Below are 19,462 nucleotides of genomic sequence, written 5' to 3' on the forward strand. Positions count from 1 at the left end.
GAATGTATATATTTCATACATAGCCTGTAGTCGTCCTACATATATTTCCCACTCAAGTATTGAAGCCCCCTGAAAATGATAGGTGATAGATGATATAATGTGTTTTAACTGGTGAACGGTAACTCGTCGGGCCGTCCGGGTTTTCACGTGACGTAGTTTTCCTAAACCGGGAACACAAGGACTTGGCGGCTAGGAGGCAACCTGCCTGATGTTCGATCGCGAAACCTTGCAAATTGTCTGGCCAAGATTGGGTAAACAGTCGCTGTCGCTTCATACCCCGAACGTGAAGTCTGCCACCACGGCATTGACATCCCTAGAAGACCGAGCCATTCTTTGCTCAAGGCTCGAGCCTCCTCATTGACTTGCGCAAGCGATTAGTCGCATGTGAGACGAGTGTCGTCGTTTGCCGACGCGCTGAACCAGCTTCAACAACCCATCCGGACACCAACGTCAACAAAGATGGCATCTCTCGGCGAGAACTTGCTTGGGATAGTCAACAAGCTCCAGGATCTGGTCTTCAACACTATCGGCAATGACTCCCTCGACCTCCCACAAATCGTGAGACTTCTCCACTTTGCGACAACTACCGCCGCAAATATTTTCCCCTGCTAACAGCTTGCCCAGGTCGTCGTTGGCTCCCAATCCTCCGGCAAATCGTCTGTGTTGGAGAATATCGTAGGAAGGGACTTTCTGCCCAGAGGCAGCGGCATTGTCACTCGGAGACCCCTCATTCTGCAACTTATCAACGTCCCAAGCGACAATGACGCACCTGAAGGAAGCGAAGTATATGAACCCCATACACCCGCCAGCGTCGAGTCACAGGGCGAATGGGGAGAATTCCATCATATCCCAGGGCGCCAGTTCACGAACTTCCAAGATGTGAAACGCGAGATTGAGAATGAGACGGCGAGGATTGCCGGGAACAACAAGGGTATCAACAGATCGCCCATCAACTTGAAGATATACTCGCCACATGTGCTGAGCTTGACTCTTGTTGATCTCCCGGGTCTCACCAAGGTAAGAGCGATGCGAGGCCCTCTGCGGGATCAGGAGCTGACATGAGTGCACAGGTACCCATTGGCGACCAGCCCAGCGACATCGAGAAGCAAACACGAAACCTCATCTCCGAGTATATCGCGAAGCCAAACAGCATCATCCTTGCTGTCTCTCCAGCGAATGTTGATATTGTTAACTCCGAGGCCTTGAAGCTGGCGAGACATGTCGATCCCCTCGGCCGAAGAACCATTGGTGTTCTTACAAAGATTGATCTCATGGATCATGGAACGAATGCGCTGGATATCTTGTCAGGACGAGTATACCCGCTCAAGCTTGGTTTTATTGGAGTTGTGAACAGATCTCAACAAGATATCCAAGGGAACAAGACCCTAGCAGAGGCCTTGAAGTCCGAGTCCGACTTCTTCAAGCATCACCCAGCATACAGAAATATGGCGAACAGATGCGGCACACAATTCCTAGCCAAGAGCCTCAATACGACGCTTATGGCTCACATTCGTGAGCGTCTTCCTGATATCAAGGCCAGACTAAACACTCTTATGGGCCAAACCCAGCAAGAATTAGCGAGCTATGGTGACATGCATTTTAACGGCAAGGAACACAAAGGCGCATTAATCCTGCAACTCATGACGCGATTTGCGTCGTCCTTCATATCGTCTATTGACGGTACGTCGACCGAAATCTCTACCAAGGAGCTTTGCGGTGGAGCCAGGATATATTATATTTTCAACTCTGTTTTCGGAAATTCTCTCGAGACGATAGACCCGACCACGAATTTGTCTGCATTAGATATCCGAACCGCTATTAGAAACTCTACGGGACCAAGGCCTAGCCTGTTCGTCCCCGAGCTCGCATTTGACCTCCTCGTCAAGCCGCAGATCAAGCTGTTGGAAATTCCCAGCCAACGTTGCGTCGAGCTTGTATATGAAGAACTCATCAAGATTTGCCATACGTGCGGCTCTACGGAGCTGACTCGTTTCCCCAGGTTACAGGGCAAGCTTATTGAGGTTGTGTCTGACCTGCTCCGCGAGCGCTTAGGCCCAGCATCAAGCTATGTCGAATCTCTTATCTCTATTCAACGAGCATATATTAACACCAACCACCCGAACTTCCTCGGCGCGGCGGCAGCTATGAGCCACGTCGTTACCAAGAAGCAAGAAAATGAGAAGAAGAAGCTCCTCCAAGAGGAGCGCGAGAGGCGCGAGAAGAGACGCCAAAAGGAGCTTGGCGCTACAAATGGGGTCGACGGCCACGAGGAGGAAGACGAAATCTCGGAGAAGGCTGAGGGCCTACCCCACCGCTCAAAAATGCACAAGTCCGGACGCAGCGCCTCGCCCCACGTCCGCCAGAACGGGACCTCTGCCAGCATCGCCGAGCGTATAGGGCAGCGTGCCGGCTCAGAGATGCAATTCAGTGCGCAGGCTAACCCGAAGGACTCTTTCCTCAACTACTTCTTCGGGAAGGATGGTGCTCCAGGCGGTGGACCGGGTGTTGGACAGGCTGCGTCATCGGCGCAGAATCCAAATCTCGGCCGCCACGTCAGCCAGAGCGCTGAGCCGAGCATCACGCAGAGCATCAGGAGGCAGGAAGAGCGTAACACACACCGCAGCCCAGCTCAACAGACACGCGATGAGGATTACGCGAGAGAATATGATTATAATTCTCCATTCGTAAGTCACCATCATTCGCAATGAGGCCTCAGGCACTAACATTCCGCAGGGCAACAACACCGAGCCAGCGCTCACAGACAGAGAAGCCATGGAAACGGAGCTCATCCGTGCGCTCATCTCGTCCTACTTCGACATCGTGCGCGAGTCCATCGCGGACCAAGTCCCCAAGGCCGTGATGCACCTCCTGGTCAACCACTCCAAGGATGTCGTCCAGAACCGCTTAGTCAGCGAGCTGTACCGCGAGGACATGTTCGAGGAGCTTCTCTACGAAGACGACGCCGTCAAGAAGGAGCGCGAGAAGTGCGAGAGGCTGCTCAAGACTTATCGCGAGGCGGCGAAGATCGTCGGCGAGGTCTTATAAGGCTAGATTTTGTGTGAGGATATGTGTGTAGGTATCGGCGTAGAGGGCTAGCCTTGCATCCATTATGATGTTTATGGTGGATATGTTTTTATACGGCGCAACATACGCAGCTCTGTAGAATAGTGTATCTTATTCTGGGTTCATCATTCTTGTTCGTTTGGCATTATGCGTGTCTCTAGAGGAGGCTGTATACTTCTGCTTTTTGAACGGTAGTGGTGAATAACCTGTACTTTGGGCTCATTCGGGGATGGCATGGTTTCTCGTGCTATGTTTCATTGACTCGTGTATATATATTGTGACATGCAAATAAGTTTCATATGATGGAGATAATTGAGACATTCATTATATTTCTGACACTAAAAACTATACACAAATAAATCTCATTATAATTAATAATTATTGGGGTATACACAATCTTCACGTCCATAGCCCCATCAAACCACCCCATACTTGACCAAACTATCCACCGTATCCACGATGCTCTCCACAGTTCCACGAGGCTCCCACCCAAGAGTCTCTCGAGCCTTCTTATTACTACTCTGGGTCACCTTCCCCAAATCCGGGAGGATTTGCCGGATCGGCTTATCAAAAATCGAAAGGATATGAACGACGAAGTTCGGAACCTGGATGGACGGGACTTTCTTCGCGTGCTGAGGTCTCTGCTTCTTGATGATCTGTCCAATCTGAAGCATGGAGATAGCAGGATCGTTGCCGCCAGCAAGGAAACGCTGACCAGCAGCCTCCGGCTTCGTCATGGCGAGTAGATGCAGAGATGCGACGTCGCGCACATCGACGAATGAAAACTGCAAGTTCGGACACCCAGGAATACTGCCATCCATAAGTTTCTTAACGACCTCCAACGACGTCGAGATATCCTTCTCCAGCGTCGGCCCACACACCATCTGCGGCGCCACCGTGACAAGCTCCATCTTGTCCGCATTAGCATCCGACTCCGCCCAAGCCCACGCCGCCTTCTCAGCAATCGTCTTGGACTTCATATACGGCGTGACCTTCACAACCCCATCTAAGTTCGTCCAGTCCTTCTCCGTAAACGGCTCCGCTCGCGGCGCATGCCCGTACCCCATAGCCCCGAAGCTACTCGTCAGCACAACCCGCTTCACGCCCGCGGCGGCTGCGGCTTTGAGGACGCGCAACGTGCCCTCCCGAGCGGGGATGATAAGATCGTCTTCATGCTTGGGTAGCTCGGCGGGGAAGGGCGAGGCGACATGTTGCACGTATGTGCAGCCCTGGACTGCCTCGGCCCAGCCGTTATCGTCGTCGAGTGAGGCTGCGAAGATGGTGAGGCGCGCGAGTGAGGCGGGAGTGGCGCCGCCGTTTTCGAGGGAGGTGAGGACGCTGGCGGAGCGCGAGAGGTTGCGGATGGTGGTTCGCACTGTGTAGCCTTCTGAGAGAAGGCCAAGTATGACGTAGGAGCCGATGAAACCGGAGCCACCGGTTACGAGGACTGTTGTGGACGAGGGTGTCGCCATTGGGGATATATATTAGGATTGAGAGAGAGGTGAATAATAATATTGTTTAAACTACTCTATGAAGGATTTTTAAAAGGTTTACCTAGTGCTGGTATTATAGTTAAGTTGAGTTTATCAACCCAGCTCTTATCGGAGGTAAATCTGTCCGTTATTTAGGCTTTGACTGCCATACGTAAGGCGGGCGCGGGACAACGTCGAGTCCGATACCTTGCTGGCCCTCATCTGCGCCTCAACTTCGGAGTTCATTTCATAGGCACGATGCCGCCTATGAACTCCGAACGACCTGAAATGACGTTCATATCTCCTCCTTAAACTCCGGAGCGATAAGTCCTGGCGGATTCCCCTTGGCATCCGTCCTTGGTGACTCTTCACCCTGTCCCCTGACATTCTTACCGCAAGTGTTTTTGCTAATGCCACACGAAACCCGTCACAAGCTTACATCTACTCCTTGCCACCACTCTTGGGAACAGCTGTAACATCGATGTGGATGCGGCCGCGAATTTCAATCCCTAGTCGATCAATGGTACTTGGAATCGTGAACACCCACTGTGTCGCCATAGATCCAGTAATGGGATTACGCAGTGCAGAATCATCGTTTATCATCGACTGGACATCCTCCTTCTTGATGTGTGCAACCTGCTGTGCTATATTAGTAGAAATATGGCCCTCAATGAGACCAATAGCTCTATTCTCCGGATCAAGGCGACTGAATTTCTCAGGTGGCGTTTTTTCCCTCCTACAATACCAGACGAACTCCTTCCAATCTGGCGAGTACCACAACTCCGCGGTGGGGATTGAATTGATGAGGGCAATAGGAACACAGATTCGCACTATCCAGGTCTCAGAATAGGGGCATCGCCGCTGTGCCCATTTGCGGTATAACTCGGCAACCTCGCGTTCAGGTGTCCAGTAGTGAACCATACTGCAGTAATTGGAATCACCCCCTGGAAAAGACGATATGACGTTCATGTCTACGCCACCATCGTCGTCGATCCACGGTGTTCCTCCCATCTCTAAGGCTGATGTTGCCTTGTATAGAGCCACGTACTTAAGCGGCGAGGGCAGCGCTGGCTCAGTCTCGGCAGGGATGAAGTTAGCGGGCAGGGAGTGACCCTCGGGGGTCTGAGAGATTGCTATAGTAGCCTTTATAACCTTAACACGGTGCTTTAAACGCTCATGGAGCTGTTCTAAAGCTGTGTAGCCAACCTTGAGTGTATCAAGCACCCAGAATAGGAGGGTTTCAGTTTCATAAACAGCCTTAAACCGCGGGTCTAGCATCCGATCTTGAAAGTCTATAGTTAATCCAACACGGGTCATAGCCTCGCAGTCTGTATAATCGCGAGACTTAAGGACCCATATCCGTTGGGCTTGACTGGTTGCATAGTCTAAGAAGCTGTCGATGTTGATGCTAGGGTCAGGTCGGTTTATGAACCGCTCATAAATGGACTCTGCTGTAGATTGATTGAAGCCTATCAATTCAAGTGCACTAGCACTAATGGCTGCCGTCGGCATCTCAAAGCTGCCTTGCCGCTGCTGATGCCTGTCGTAGCCGGAGAAGCGTACAGTAACTCCTCCAACGGCTGATGATGATGAGGAACTCAAGGCATCCTAGAAGCCGCTCAGTGCCGCCGTAGACACGATTCGTTTACCAGAGCCGGTTCTGGCTCTGAAGACATCATCGTATTCTAGGGCTTGGGTTTCTTCAAATGTGAAGTCTCCGTCGCCAGGCGGATTTGAGATATCACCCATTATGTAGCTTTTTCCTGATCGTAGATTGAAGATGTGTCGATGTGAGATACTAACTTTAGTTAGCTGGGAATTTTAATTGGTTGGAGGAAAGAGAGAAGAAGAAAGTACGGCAACTGCCCTGCGGTTGCCATATTTATATTGTAATTTGGGGCTGGAGATATTAACGTACGATGCAGGTGGTTAAAATAGCCAGCTTAATCTTATTGTTAGACAGGCACACTATTACTAGCCTATGACTCCATTTTACCATGAGATTTGAGCAGTTCGCCCTCCATGATAATGTATGTCCTGCTGCTAAATGAAGATTTGCTCTTTCTCAGTTTCGTTAACTTCGCATTAGCTATTTGGCCTTGTAGTGCTTGACGATCCACGGATGCCTTTGAACTTCATATAGTGGCATTCCCTTTTCTGGATTGACCACCAAGAGCTACAGCATTGGTGTTAATTGCTAGTATAGTCGCATGAAATATTGACTCGCACTCCTAATTAAATCTTTAGCTTCTGCTGGCGCGAAATCTGGTACGGTCATCTCGCAACGGACTATTCGTTTGTATGTGAGAACTGGCGTATCTTAGAACGGCTATCCAAAAACATATACATCAAGACACCCAAATTCCACAAGGCCACGGCAGCATTATACGTGTAACGGTTTATTATCTCTAGCACTAAGTAATCTATGGTTCCACACATTATTTTTCTTCTGTTAGAGGTGCGGACACACTATCTAAAATCAGCAATCTTCAGCTTACCATGGATACCGACAAGGATGTTTTCGGGTTTTGGATGTATTGATGTATCACATGCTTCTTTTACAAGAAACGTCAGAGCGGGCTATTTGAGCAATATATTTCGCAACCTTCTACTCTGGAAATCGACCTTCGCGACGAAGATGCTTATATAACTCCCCCTTTTTAGCAGATTCCAGAATTAAGAATATTCGTTTACTGTCGTGGAAATGGCAAGTGGAAACGGCCATAAAGTTAGAGGATATTAGGATGTCGAAGATAACCTCCCGTTGAACTTGCTTCTTAACCTTTTAACGCCATTTGACTTGATTTCATCCTCGTGCATAACCTTGAGAGCACATACCAACCCACTGCTGCATTCTTTTGCTAGGTAGACGCGCCCAAACTTTCCTTTTCCTAGAGGCCGACCAATTTCGAATATGCCGAGATGGAATTGCTTCGGATATGATGGCAGCTTCTGTATTGGGGATAGTGCTTGTTCAGCTTCAGCTGATTCATTGGAACCCCCCAGTGATTTGGCCGCAGGCTTTGGGGGGGGTTGGGGGGGGTTCAAAACCAACTGGCGCAACCGAGATCGACTGTTGCAGGGCAGCATTTTGATTTTCTAATGCAATCCTGCAGAGGTTTGAATGACTAGAAATGGAGATTTTCGACAGTTGTATGACTGAAGATGCAATTGCCTGGTCACATTAGAATACATCTCTAACGACAGTTGGCTTGACAAACTATAGGCTTGGGATGTGTTTTCTTCTCATCGCTCGGTCTATTTTCTCCACTGGTAGAGTTTTGGGACGCGTGAGAGCCCACGGACCTAGTTTATTAGAAGGTGGCCCCGACTCCACTGATGAGTTGGTAAACAAACTTTGGGCTTGGAATACGATTTCTCCACCCCGCTGGGACCCTTCCTGTCTTTAGCCCGGTTCTGGAACAATTGAGACGTTGACGATCCGACAACCTGGGAATGTTAAAGTCCGTCTCTAATAGCGGACTGATAGACAAACTTTCGGCTTGGGAGAGCTTGGGAGAGTTTGGGAGAGTTTGGGAGAGCTTGGGAGATGATTCTTTCCATCACGGGTGGGGGTGATCATTGACAGAGTTGAGTCATTTTAATTAATATCATCGAAAGAGAACAATCAAGTCCTCGCGGTTGGGTTGAGGACAAATCATGTGTATTTGTTATTGAGTTGTTAGTTGTCGTCGTCGATGAGACAACAATTGCTGACAACGGTTTCGTGATCCAAAGTTTTACGTTCACGAACCAATTGCCGCGCAGAATTCATAGTTTTGTAAATTTTACGACTGCGTTCTTAGTATTTGTTGAAAATTATTAACCTTATATGACTTCGTGATGCCCCTCTCGGATGTCTCCGAACCCGAACGACCCCTCTTCTCTTTTTGCCTTATCTGCGTCTGGAGCAAAAACCACGTTTCTGCCCCACCGAGTTCCCAGCTGTACCAGCACGCCGCCGCCTTGGACCTTGGTAACACCCACATCCGACACGTGTACGCTCCTACCTTTCAGTATCGTGGACACTCTAACTCGTGGCGGGTCTGATCCTAAGTTGACAGTTTTTCTTTTAGGCTTGAAATCAGTATTATCCTTCCCTCGTTTTACTACTGTATCACGAAAAATATGAGCTGCATGCGCGTATCTGCATCGCAAGAGTTAGCTGCATTACTGTGGAGGGCTGTCTTAGTTTCACCCGCCCACGCAGGCATCTCAAACGCACAGTGATCCTACACAGGCATCCCGATACGGGAGGATTTCCCTGCTTCGTATGGTCTAAAAGACTCCGGGTGTGCCCCCGGTCCAGCCGCGCTAATAAGGGCCTTACGGGGATGCTGTGCAACTCGCCGTCCCGAGCACCAGCCGTGTCTAAAGTGACCATACTTGAAAACCAAGGATTTTTTGTCGCTTTGGATAAAAGTTATCATATCGCGGCCCATTAAAAGAGTCAGCCGCCCACATATTGAACTGGGGAGAGCCTCGAGCAGCTTCTTGGCCGCGGCACATTCTGCTATTGCATAATCGATAATCGATAATCGACAGTGTCAAGTCTTAGCGATGCACGGTCCCGACCATATTCTGGACTACTCTGGGCTATCCACCATACGCACGCACCCCACTCATCATATCCACAAAGCGGCACTAGCCAGGTGCCTCGAGAGCGATCATTCGCAGGGGATAGGTTAGTGGCGTTCAATATGCACCCAGCCTCAGCTGAGAGTGGCCCAGCTCGAGGGTTCGTGCGAACCAGGAAAACATCGGTAATGGGCCTCGGATATTTTTGTTGCCCATGCATTGCTCCTCCCTTATTGGAGCGCCACGAATGTGATAATGCCTCCCAACCCGATGTAGAATTGGCACTGTTGGAGGATTTGAAAATGGTTAATATCCTGGTTGGTCCCTGTCCTGGAGAAGGGGTAGGATCATCTCCCGTTCGGCAAGCGTGTACTGAACCGTACCTGTTGATTGAAAGGCAAAATCCGCGCCTCAGTCACGGCACTCATTAGAATGCTATGACGGACAACGCGATCGACTGGAAGGAGTGGGAGGGACGCATCGTCCCCAGACAGTTTACTCCAGGATTTGTGGTGCTGTCATACCTGGTCAGCTTTATCGGAGCATGGACGACTTTGGAGCTCCTTCACCGGCGGACTGCCGGTAAAGGCCTCTACAACTGGTGCGTTCTGATCGTGAAAGTTACGAGTATCATCAAAACTAATGGATCTCGGTCAGGTTGCTCCTCTTTAGCTCGTCGATCTCTATGGGAGGCATTTCCATCTGGTGCATGCACTACATCGGCAACCGCGCAATTGTCCTAGGCGATGGGCATCTCGGAATCCAGATCGCATACAACCAGGGCTTCACAGCTCTCTCCTTTTTCGTTCCGATCATAGTGCTCCTAGCCGCCTTCATGGCCGTTGGGTCTGACGACAAAATCAGCAGGGTCCGACTCCCAGTTGGCGGAGCCCTGGCTGGATTGGCAATCTGCGGGATGCATTACCTTGGGCAAGCTGGAATTTCGAACTATACGTGTATTTATAGCGTGGGATATGTGGTAGGCTCAGCGGTTATCGCTGTTTTCGCCAGTATCACGGCACTGTCCGTTTTTTTTGCCCTGCGTGCGGCCTGGACCGACTCATGGTGGAAGAGAGCTATGTGTGCTGTCATTCTAGGGTGCGCCGTGTTTGGAATGCATTGGGTTGCGTCCGTTGGAACAAATTATCGCCTGAAAATGGCCAATCCTGGCAAGTCCCATGACATTCCAAGGAACTCGACTGTTATCGTTATCATTGTTCTGGTATGGCTTTCCACTCGTTCTGCACCCGTAGGGATATTAACACGAGATAGTCTGTTGCTGCCTGTGTTATCATTCTTGGCCTCACCATCATTACACAGAGGAGAAGAACCCGTTCTGCAAACAGAGCTCAGCAAGTTCTCTTGGCCTCTGCAATATTCGATCCCAATGGGAGACTCATGGTGACACCTGAAGGCCTCCTCCCAAATCAGAAGGTCACGACTTCCTATGTTGAATGGGTATGTCGAGCGAAAATCCCTTGCATCGAACTATCCCATGTACTAACCTAAACAATAGTCTTTCGACGAAGTGTTCGGAACCTCCCACCCAGTATTTCAGTGGATTTTCCGCACCACGCGCAATTGGAGCAGCATCTCTACTCTCATTCCTGGCATGCGTACTCACATCCAACAAACCAGGAAGTACCGTCCTGAGCTAAAGTCAGAAACCGATCCCCATGACAGCGAGGACGTGTATGCAGAGAACTATTCGGTTATTTTCCGCGAACTATTCTGTACTGCCGCCGCAGATCTTGCAGAACAGTTAAACCAACCCTTGGAAAATGTTGGCGTCCTCTTCGACGAGATATTAAACACTGGCGAGATGCACAACACGGAGCCTGGAGCCAGACGGAAAGGAACCAAATCCTCCGCGGACGAAGAGACAAATGTTGCAGCAGCCCGTGTTCTCAGTAGCAAAGGACAACTCCTTATCCTTGTCCGCAGCGTGGATAGACCAGAGGCCGACCGCCTTGCAGCCTCTGGCTATCGCTTTGCCGAAGTAAAAGGCGTTGCCCCTATCCTATCTCGCAGCATGCAGATCAACTGCGATGACCTCCCGGGACAGCTCACTAACATGTACGAATACTCTAAGGACACGCCCATTATGAACCCTGGTGTCCACTTGGCGTTATTCGCCCTTAGAGCCCGTGTGCGTGGCGGTTTTGATATCCTTGTCCCCAAGAATCGCAGAAACCAGCTCCCTGCCATGAAGTTACCAATTGACAGCCTCAGGGGCTGGGAGAGCGAGTATCTTTCTCAACTCGACGGGATGTCGGTCTCCGCGTGTCTGAAATTTCTGAATGCGAAATCGCCCAACGCCGTAACCGTATCAAAGGAGCAGCTATTCGCCATAGAATTCCGCGACGCACTCGTCGCTTTGAAAGACGAAATCGACGACCCGATCTTCAACGATGCCCTCCTCATCGCCCACCCCCTAACCGTGCCCTGCCGCGGTCCTAACCCCGACGCACCGCCAGGCCGCGCAGCAATAATCACATTCCGCCTCATTGTGCCAATCCAGTTCCGCGCACACGGCCAGAAACTCGAATTCGTCCCCCTTAGCTTCTTCCGTACCCAGCAATACGTGTACAGGAATAGCCCAGATCACCAACACTTTACGCGTAAGGTACATCGCGAGTTCGCGCCGATACTTAGTAAGCGCAGGCCGAGTGTCGATGATGGCAGGAAGAGCATTATGAGCTCGGGGCGGAGAGAGTCGAGCGAGGGATTCAAGCGCTTGGAATCGGTGTATGGCGATAACGCGATGGATATGCCGATGCCGGCGCTGCCGCCGAGGGCACAGCGCCGGTTTTTGGGCGTGCGATTTGGGCGCAGGCATGAGAAGAGGGAGGCGCTGACGCCGCCACGGCTTAGTTTAGAGAGTGGCTCTGAGGCTATGCTAGTGGAAGATCAGTTTGGAGGGATCATGGTGAGCCAGGAAGTCAGTGTTATTGTTGGGCGTGACGAGGAGGGTGGTGGAGGCGACGATGGACAACGTGGGACGGAGCTGGTCAAGATGATGCCGCAGGCGAAGATGGGGACGAGGGGAGGCGCGACGAAGGAGTTGGATGAGCCGGAGACGTATGTTGATCGACTGATTGCTATTTGTGTTAAGGCTAGGGGATAGGTCGGAGTATGCTTTTGTATAACTTGATGATTTAGTACGAGGAGGCGTTTCTGGAACTTGGGGGGTGGGGGTCGGTGGTTGGAGCTGGAAGGCGCGGAGTTGGCGGCGGGCTGCAAAGAAAATATATATAAATGGCGGGCGGGTGTAATGGGATCCTTGAATATGAAGTACTCATATATATTGTATTGTACAACCCCGATCACTCCCGTGATTTTCTCCGCCTTTTTCTAAAACCTACAAACAAAACTTTGGAACTAGACCACCTAACACCCCAATCCCATCCTTGACACCTCCGCTCACAACACTGCAGCTTGTGGGATCAAAATGGCCCACTCGCCGTTCAGATCCGGGACGGTAAGACTCCACTCGTTCTCCTCAACCTCAAACTCGAACTCTCCTAGGCCATCAATGACGAATTCGTTGGTCGCTACGTCTAGCTTACCGATGCGCCCTTGTGTCGGGTCGACAGCAGCGAGGATCGCGGCAGAGAAGATGTAATCAACCTTCACGACATCGGTAGCGGCCGTCGCACTCTTGGTGGAGATCTTGAACGATTGAGGGTCGACGAAGAGGAAGCCCGTGGGAGGGTTGCCGGATGGGTTGCCGTTGACAACCGTCACTGCGTTGGCGACTGTGGCGTTGACTTCGACTTCGAGGTTTCCGGCTTCCTGGGTGGAGGTTAGTATCGCCAGCAGATGGTATTGGGTCTTGGATGGAACTTACGTTACCCGTGAAGAGGATATCGGTCTTCTGGTTTCCGGCTGGTGTGGCGACAGCAATATTGAATTTACCAGCGACGTCGGTGTCTCCCTCTTCTCCAACGGCAGCTTCCCCGGCTTTGGCAGCAGCAGCTTTGGCAGCATCAGCTTTGGCAACATCAGCTTTGGCAGCATCAGCTTTGGCAACATCAGCTTTGGCAGCATCAGCCTTGGCAGCAGCAGCTTTGGCAGCAGCATCACCACCAGCGACGGCGGCAGCATTGGCAGCGGCAACCGGAACGAAGATACCCCACTCGCCGTTCATGTTTGTAACAGTCAGGGTGAGCTCATTCTCATCGGCCTCGAATTCAAGCTCTCCCAGGGCTTTGTCAATGACGAAGGTATTTGTCTCGGTGCAAAGTTTGCCGATCTGGCCATTGGCAATATCGAGGCCGACTATGTCGGGGCCTGGGGTGGTATTAGCAATCCGTTATGAAATAAGTTACTAGGAATGCTTACTGGTTGCGTCAATGATATAATCCACCTTCTGTAACGTCAACGCATCAGCGCCCTCGGCCAAGTTAATCTTGAAACTGCTTGGCTCTAGTGCCTGGAAGCCTGTTGGTGGGGCGGCCGGAGTCTTGTTCTCGGTGACGGTGAGAGTGCGGCCTGCGGCGTTCTTGAACTCTACCTCAAGGGCGCCCACGGCAGACTTGGTGAAGAGAACGTCTTGCTGGATGTCGCCACCTTGAAGGGCAACGGCTGTGCCAAAAACCCCAGCGAGGTCGAGCTTGTTTGGATCCTCTACCTCCTCTGCTCCAGCGGCGGCAGCAGTGCCATTGGCAGCGACAGCTGCAGTGCCGGTCCCAACAGCAACAGCAGCCGCTGCCGCAGCTGCTGCCGCGGCAGCTCCGCCCTTGGGCCCCTTCTGTGCATTTTTGGTTGCTGCTGTGGCCTTGCCTGCTGGCCCATTCTTATGTGGATGCGGCGCAGCGATAGAGGTCGAAACAAGACCGGCCAAGAGGATAATGGGAAGAAAACGCATGGTTGCGAGAAGTATCGAAGAAGCGAGTTGGCTTTAGATCGAAATGTGAAGGACGAGAAGGGAAGAAAGGTCTGGAAAAGTAAAGGACGGTCCGGCCGTAAAGAATCAAAGGCAGGCCAGCTGAGTAGCTAAAACTTCAAGAAACAAAACGTGAGAGAGAAGGAATGGTGTTGATGATAGTGAGAGAAAGAAAAGAAGGGCATACAGAGGAAATCGTCCCCATACTTGTATATGCGCGTACAATGCCATTTCCCCAAGGTTCATACACGTCGCATCCCAACAATAGTATACGGAGGCTGTTTTCTATTGTCGAACCTCCTCGTGGAGACAGCCAAGATCAGACGTCAAACTTGCGTCACAGCCAATGTTTTGTGGTGATGCTTGGTATACTTGGTATACTTGGCGGTGTTGGAGTTGTCGATACAAAAATAGGAAATTGGTCGCGTGCGACAACACCTATTTCAATCACTAGCTTAATTTAGTCTCCGAACACCCAGACCATGCGGCGAGAAGAGATGGAATACAAGAATACAAGGTTGTCATGGCATGTTTGGTTGCCGTGACCGTCTGTTGAAACGGGGAAGGTGGACTAAAAATGCCAAGGTGCAGGGCAATGTTAGAGATGTTGGATGATAACATTTCTTTAGAAAACACCCCATCATCACCGTCCAAGATCAAGGATAAATAGCCAAGAGGGCCAAGATGCTCGGCAATTTCAGAAATGTTAGAGAACTATTTTGTCGAGTAAAATCCTGTTACTATCGGGAATGAATCGGCATAGCAATTCAGGCCCGTAATTGGCTAGCCATGTTTCTCTCTAGCTTTCACGAAGCAACCAATGCGCGAGGCTGGAAGGAAGAATGTATGCGCAATCTACTTCGCACTTCACTGCAACTGATTATCTCGCGGCATTCAAATATAGTATCTACTATGCATGAACATTGATTCAAGACAATTGGGCATTCTACCCACCACGTTATAAATAGGATCCGTAGTTACCTGGGAATAATAGACACGGCGTCAAGTTTAAGCCCCTTGCCGTTCGAAGAGCGACGAGAAGGCGTGCCTCGGGCCGCCTGTGAGGCATACAAATGAGGGAAATGTACACGAGACTGACTGCCTTGAGTAGATTGTAAAACACTGTGCCCGTTCCAATCGCATAGCAAGTTTCCTGGTGCATGGGATACTTGTGTTGACAGCTGCGATGCGTGACAGATAATGCTCGTGTGCTTGAGCCGATCGAGCTATGTGTACTTCTGGTTGGTCAATACGATGAGCGGACGCGATAGTGGACTGTTTTATGAATGCAGGGAATGAAATAGTTGCTGTAACTGTAGCTGAATAATAATTAGATGTCTGCAAAGAGCTCCGCCGGGCTTGGTCAGACTATTTATATAATATGTTGCAGTTGGTTTGGTCTATTTATTCTTCTAACTCTTCATTCCTTCATTTCAAAACGCAGACAAATATAAATCGCAAGGAAATAGGTAGAAATCAACAAACTAGTTCTCGCACCTCCACCACCTATTCCCTTCCTTGTGTAAAGCAGATACTCTGCGCCATATCCTCTCCGGTGGAAAGGAAAATCATCGCTTCAGATCTCAATAAAACACAGTCCCCTCCCTAAAATACCACGAATCTTCCTCACTCGTCCGAAGCAAGCATCTCAAATCAATCCGACGCCGTTCTATTTTTGATGAAATGTTGACCAAATGCACACGTGCAGATTCCAAAACTTGTTCCGAGCCAGCCCCCTGAGGCAAGTTCTCTTCCTCAACACCCATCACAAACTCTGCGACTTTGGCTGCTCCAACACTCTCCCATGTCCCCTCTTGATGGTTCGCGGTTTCGAGTAACGCGATGGCTTGTCGTCGGATCAAGGGATGACGGCACTTCATGGCGACAAAAAAGAGTGGGAAGATGACTCCAGGTTCGAAGCAGAAGATGTAGCCTTCCGTGAACCCAGCTACCCTTTGCTGGTCAAACAAGATCTTGCCTAATGCGACAACATGTTCGTACAGTCCATGGTGCTCATCGTGTAGGGTCTCTTGCCCATATAATCCAGTTGCAACCATTATAGTCATGGTTGTGTGGTACATTCTGAGGAGCACGATGGTGTTTCTATCATCTTCTGGTAAAAAAAACCACCAAACGATCAAATTCATTTGCCCACTGCTGTAATACTCTACGTGTCGCATCGAGTTGCCACTGTGGAATTGGATTCGGTTCCGAGAATGCAGCAAGCCAGAAAATCCATCGAAATGTTTCGATGAGATGGTCCGTTGCATCTCTGATGTAAGCCAACGACGGCGAGGACGTGGGAATGCTCAAATGTTGGCCCTGATGATATGGATAGGGTGCTTCGGAGTCAGCAAATGACATAGCCTGTAGGTCGAGCCGATTCAGGACCTGCGTGATGTTGTCGGGTACCATGGGGTGTTGTTTACCATGTCTGTCAACAGCACTAGGGAGTATTTTCAGGCCATTTTGGAGGTGCATCTGGGCTGTTCTGTAATTACCCACCAAGTTCTCGTAGCACACAAACAGTACACATGCTACCAAGCCCTTGACCACCAGGTCAGAGTCGCCGGATGAACTTTGTGCCAGAAGTCTCTGTGTACATTTGACTGCAAGATTGTATTGGGTGAGAGAATAATTTTGGAACTCAACAGCAGTCCCGTCCGGATTGGCCTTGTGAGATGCCCGAAACATTCGGTGCAGCGCGCCTAGCGAACAAAGTGCATACTTAATCGCAGGCTCGGAAAGGCAAAGCTGTAGGACAAGGCGTGACCAGAAGTCCGAACTGTAGTATACAGACGTAACTGACGAGGTGCAGGTAACAAAGAAGCTAAAGATCTGCCGTTGTCGTTCATCATCAAATGCAGGAGGGGTAACAACCATGCCAGGCCCGCTCGACGGGGGGCTTTGCCTCTGTTCATGTCGCCGTTTGATACGCAGCTCATTGGAAGGAGGAATTGCAGGCTTGCTATAGCCATCACATTTGCGTCCGGTGTCTACGCAGCGCGAACAATTAGGTTTAGTTTCATCGCACCTAACCTTTCGAATCCTATCGTCTAATTTAGTTCAAGACAAAAGTGGATAATGGACCAAATATTTCTAAAGAGGAAGGCTTAACCCACCTGCAAGTAAGGCACCCCGTCTTCACTCTAATTTTGCCACCCGTTCTTAACTCCATATTTTGCTGCAAGCAACAACCTCGAATGTTTCACAGAGCGATTTATCTCACAAATAGATGGTGGTCTACGTGGTGTTGAAGTATTCGGAGAAGACGAAATTGAGCACATCAATGCCACTGAGACTAGCCGCCAAGGCATAACGTGGGACTAGCAGATTTATGTTCATATTCCAGTAATCATTCAACGTCAACGTCCGTCTCACCCAAGACATCTCATTTTAAGGGCTTCAGATCGACAGCTCTATTATCTGACAGGTGGGGTTGAGACCCGTTTTTTGATGACTAACTGCCGATGCGGCCAATCAGAGAGTGTTATGCGAGACAACCACGGACCCTATTCCGAGGCGGAGGATTCTCTCATCAACATTGGGGTCCACATCTCAGCATCTATTCTGAGAATCTTACAACGTGCCTGCAAACATGTTGGACCCTATATCAAGTTTGCCGATGCTACCAATTAGATATGGCATGACTTGTTAGGGCATGTTTTAAGCCTCGTGGCTCCCCATGCCTTTCTATTTAAATTTGTGTTCTGTGAAAATATAAATGTGATCAAGGCGCTTATATTTTTAAAAGAGTATAATCTTGTATTTTAAAAAACATATCCTCCACCGTCTCACCTCCAATTTTACATCAATGGAGATTTTATCATATTTTATGCTGGTTTCTCTAGCCGTTGTGGCTGTTTATGGTTCGGATTCGGTTGATCTACCTCGCTCGTCTCGCCTTACCCTCTCCCAGAAGAAAAGTACGGGATTTCTCCACCTTGACCGACGAGATGGATTGGCTTCTGAAGGAATAAAAATTGATGCAGTATGTGTCCTGGTCTTTTGCGCCATACTTTTTAACAATTCGATAGGGATTCTGGTACGCTGACTTTACCGTTGGCGGCGCTTCCAACCTCAGTCTTTTAATCGATACTGGGTCTGGAGATATTGTTGTGAACCCAGGAATCTACATCCCCGGAAAAACATCCGAGAATCTTAATATTACTTTCGAGAATACATATGGTACAACATCGAAAGATGGCACTGGAAGTGCAACAGTGAGTACCGCCATTCACCCATGGAGCGACGCTAACAATAGAACTTCCACAGATCGTCGGCGACCTTTATTCCGACAAAGTCATCTTCGGGGGCTTGACGGCAACTCAGATTGTGGGAGCTGCAAATGGGACATCACCACTGCAAAAGTCCGGAATTGCTGGATTTTCTGGGCAGCGATTCAACCAATTCCCAGCCAGTTCCAATGCCACACCATTCTTTCAATCACTTTGCGATCAAAAGAAAGTCTCCGAATGCCGATTCGGTCTCGCACTGTCAGATGACGGTACTGGAATACAAATATTGGGAGAACTGGACACTTCTCTGTACACTGGTGATCTAGTCGTAGCACCTATTATTGAAAACTGGGTCCTTCTCGGCGACCTTGTGGTTGGCGGAGAGGTACAGGAAAGAGACATGCTGATTGAGCTCGACAGCGGAACTGCTACAATAGTTGGGTAAGTAATCTATGCCTTTGGGCCCTGATTTCTAACGAAAGTAGACCTATCGTCACTGTTTCTGCCATTTTTAACGCAACAGGCATCCAAGGTGTTCTCCGATCTACCAGCGAGGGTGATTTGCTCACTGGATATTTTCCATGCGACAAGCCCCCAACTGTTGGATTCAACTTTCCACCAAAGACCAATGCTTCTCTTGCTGGCAAAGATAGTTTGAGTGCCATCAGCATGAGAAGCTCGACTTTCAACATCCCACTGAACGCATGGGCAGCCGTAGATAATGGCAATAATAACTGCACGGCTGTCCTCAGCGGCCAGAATTATGAAGCGCATCCAGGACTTTGGGTTATTGGTCAACGTAAGCACTATTGGCTCTCATTTTCTCGCACAAATATTGATGATTTCATAGCATTCTTCCAAGGGCTTTACATTGATCATAACCTGGAAAATGGAACTGTTGGATTTGCCAAGCTAAAACGTACCAGCCCAGGGAGGAGTACAACAGCACCAACAGCTTCAGTGCCAACGCCAACTGGTGACGCAATAATTCACAAGCATAGCGCTTGGGCAATGTTGGTGTTGGCCTTTAGCTTGGTCGTTGTCGTTACTATGTAGGGAGATGTAGCGTTTTACATAGTGTATTCAATAGGAATTGTCTGAATCTCCTGAAACCACTAGTTTAAACCGCCTTCTGTGAATACTCTGCGTCGTAGGATGAATAACCTAAAATTATATAATAATACAGCTTTTCACGTCTATCACATTCACAGTACCGATTAAAA

At 49.6% G+C, this 19,462-nt stretch overlaps 7 protein-coding genes across 7 annotated transcripts; 3 read left to right on the forward strand and 4 right to left on the reverse strand.

The window, feature by feature from the left end:
• Window positions 1-231: 231 nt before the first annotated feature.
• DNM1 (Dynamin- GTPase protein) lies at window positions 232-3,467 on the forward strand. The gene is made up of 4 exons (XM_059464121.1): window positions 232-558; window positions 625-1,017; window positions 1,071-2,684; window positions 2,734-3,467. The coding sequence occupies exons 1-4, from the start codon at window positions 460-462 to the stop codon at window positions 3,043-3,045; spliced, it is 2,418 nt and encodes an 805-aa protein (XP_059319292.1). The 5' UTR covers window positions 232-459; the 3' UTR covers window positions 3,046-3,467.
• On the reverse strand, window positions 3,374-4,677 carry VE01_10028 (uncharacterized protein). The gene has a single exon (XM_018279435.2). It carries the CDS (start codon window positions 4,533-4,535, stop codon window positions 3,480-3,482), a length of 1,056 nt encoding a protein of 351 aa, XP_018125922.1. The 5' UTR covers window positions 4,536-4,677; the 3' UTR covers window positions 3,374-3,479.
• Window positions 4,678-4,976: 299 nt separating this feature from the next.
• VE01_10029 (uncharacterized protein) lies at window positions 4,977-6,284 on the reverse strand (the record flags this gene model as incomplete). Its single annotated transcript, XM_018279436.1, has 2 exons — window positions 4,977-6,115; window positions 6,185-6,284. 2 exons carry the CDS (start codon window positions 6,282-6,284, stop codon window positions 4,977-4,979), a joined length of 1,239 nt encoding a protein of 412 aa, XP_018125920.1.
• A 3,003-nt stretch (window positions 6,285-9,287) lies between these two features.
• VE01_10030 (uncharacterized protein) lies at window positions 9,288-12,393 on the forward strand. The gene is made up of 4 exons (XM_018279437.2): window positions 9,288-9,714; window positions 9,771-10,335; window positions 10,386-10,571; window positions 10,630-12,393. The coding sequence occupies exons 1-4, from the start codon at window positions 9,551-9,553 to the stop codon at window positions 12,238-12,240; spliced, it is 2,526 nt and encodes an 841-aa protein (XP_018125891.1). The 5' UTR covers window positions 9,288-9,550; the 3' UTR covers window positions 12,241-12,393.
• A 42-nt stretch (window positions 12,394-12,435) lies between these two features.
• On the reverse strand, window positions 12,436-14,591 carry VE01_10031 (uncharacterized protein). The gene is made up of 4 exons (XM_018279438.2): window positions 14,508-14,591; window positions 13,458-14,451; window positions 12,964-13,406; window positions 12,436-12,908 (listed from the first exon to the last, which is right to left on the reverse strand). The coding sequence occupies exons 2-4, from the start codon at window positions 13,981-13,983 to the stop codon at window positions 12,537-12,539; spliced, it is 1,341 nt and encodes a 446-aa protein (XP_018125890.1). The 5' UTR covers window positions 13,984-14,451; window positions 14,508-14,591; the 3' UTR covers window positions 12,436-12,536.
• Window positions 14,592-15,584: 993 nt separating this feature from the next.
• VE01_10032 (uncharacterized protein) lies at window positions 15,585-16,067 on the reverse strand (the record flags this gene model as incomplete). Its single annotated transcript, XM_018279439.1, has 1 exon — window positions 15,585-16,067. One exon carries the CDS (start codon window positions 16,065-16,067, stop codon window positions 15,585-15,587), a length of 483 nt encoding a protein of 160 aa, XP_018125893.1.
• A 1,744-nt stretch (window positions 16,068-17,811) lies between these two features.
• VE01_10033 (uncharacterized protein) lies at window positions 17,812-19,295 on the forward strand (the record flags this gene model as incomplete). The annotated part of the gene is made up of 5 exons (XM_018279440.2): window positions 17,812-17,992; window positions 18,039-18,224; window positions 18,277-18,680; window positions 18,725-19,038; window positions 19,090-19,295. The coding sequence occupies exons 1-5, from the start codon at window positions 17,816-17,818 to the stop codon at window positions 19,293-19,295; spliced, it is 1,287 nt and encodes a 428-aa protein (XP_018125892.1). The 5' UTR covers window positions 17,812-17,815.
• Window positions 19,296-19,462: the final 167 nt, after the last annotated feature.

Source organism: Pseudogymnoascus verrucosus (genome assembly GCF_001662655.1).
Source record: "Pseudogymnoascus verrucosus strain UAMH 10579 unplaced genomic scaffold scaffold_67, whole genome shotgun sequence".
Classification (NCBI taxonomy): domain Eukaryota; kingdom Fungi; phylum Ascomycota; class Leotiomycetes; order Thelebolales; family Thelebolaceae; genus Pseudogymnoascus; species Pseudogymnoascus verrucosus.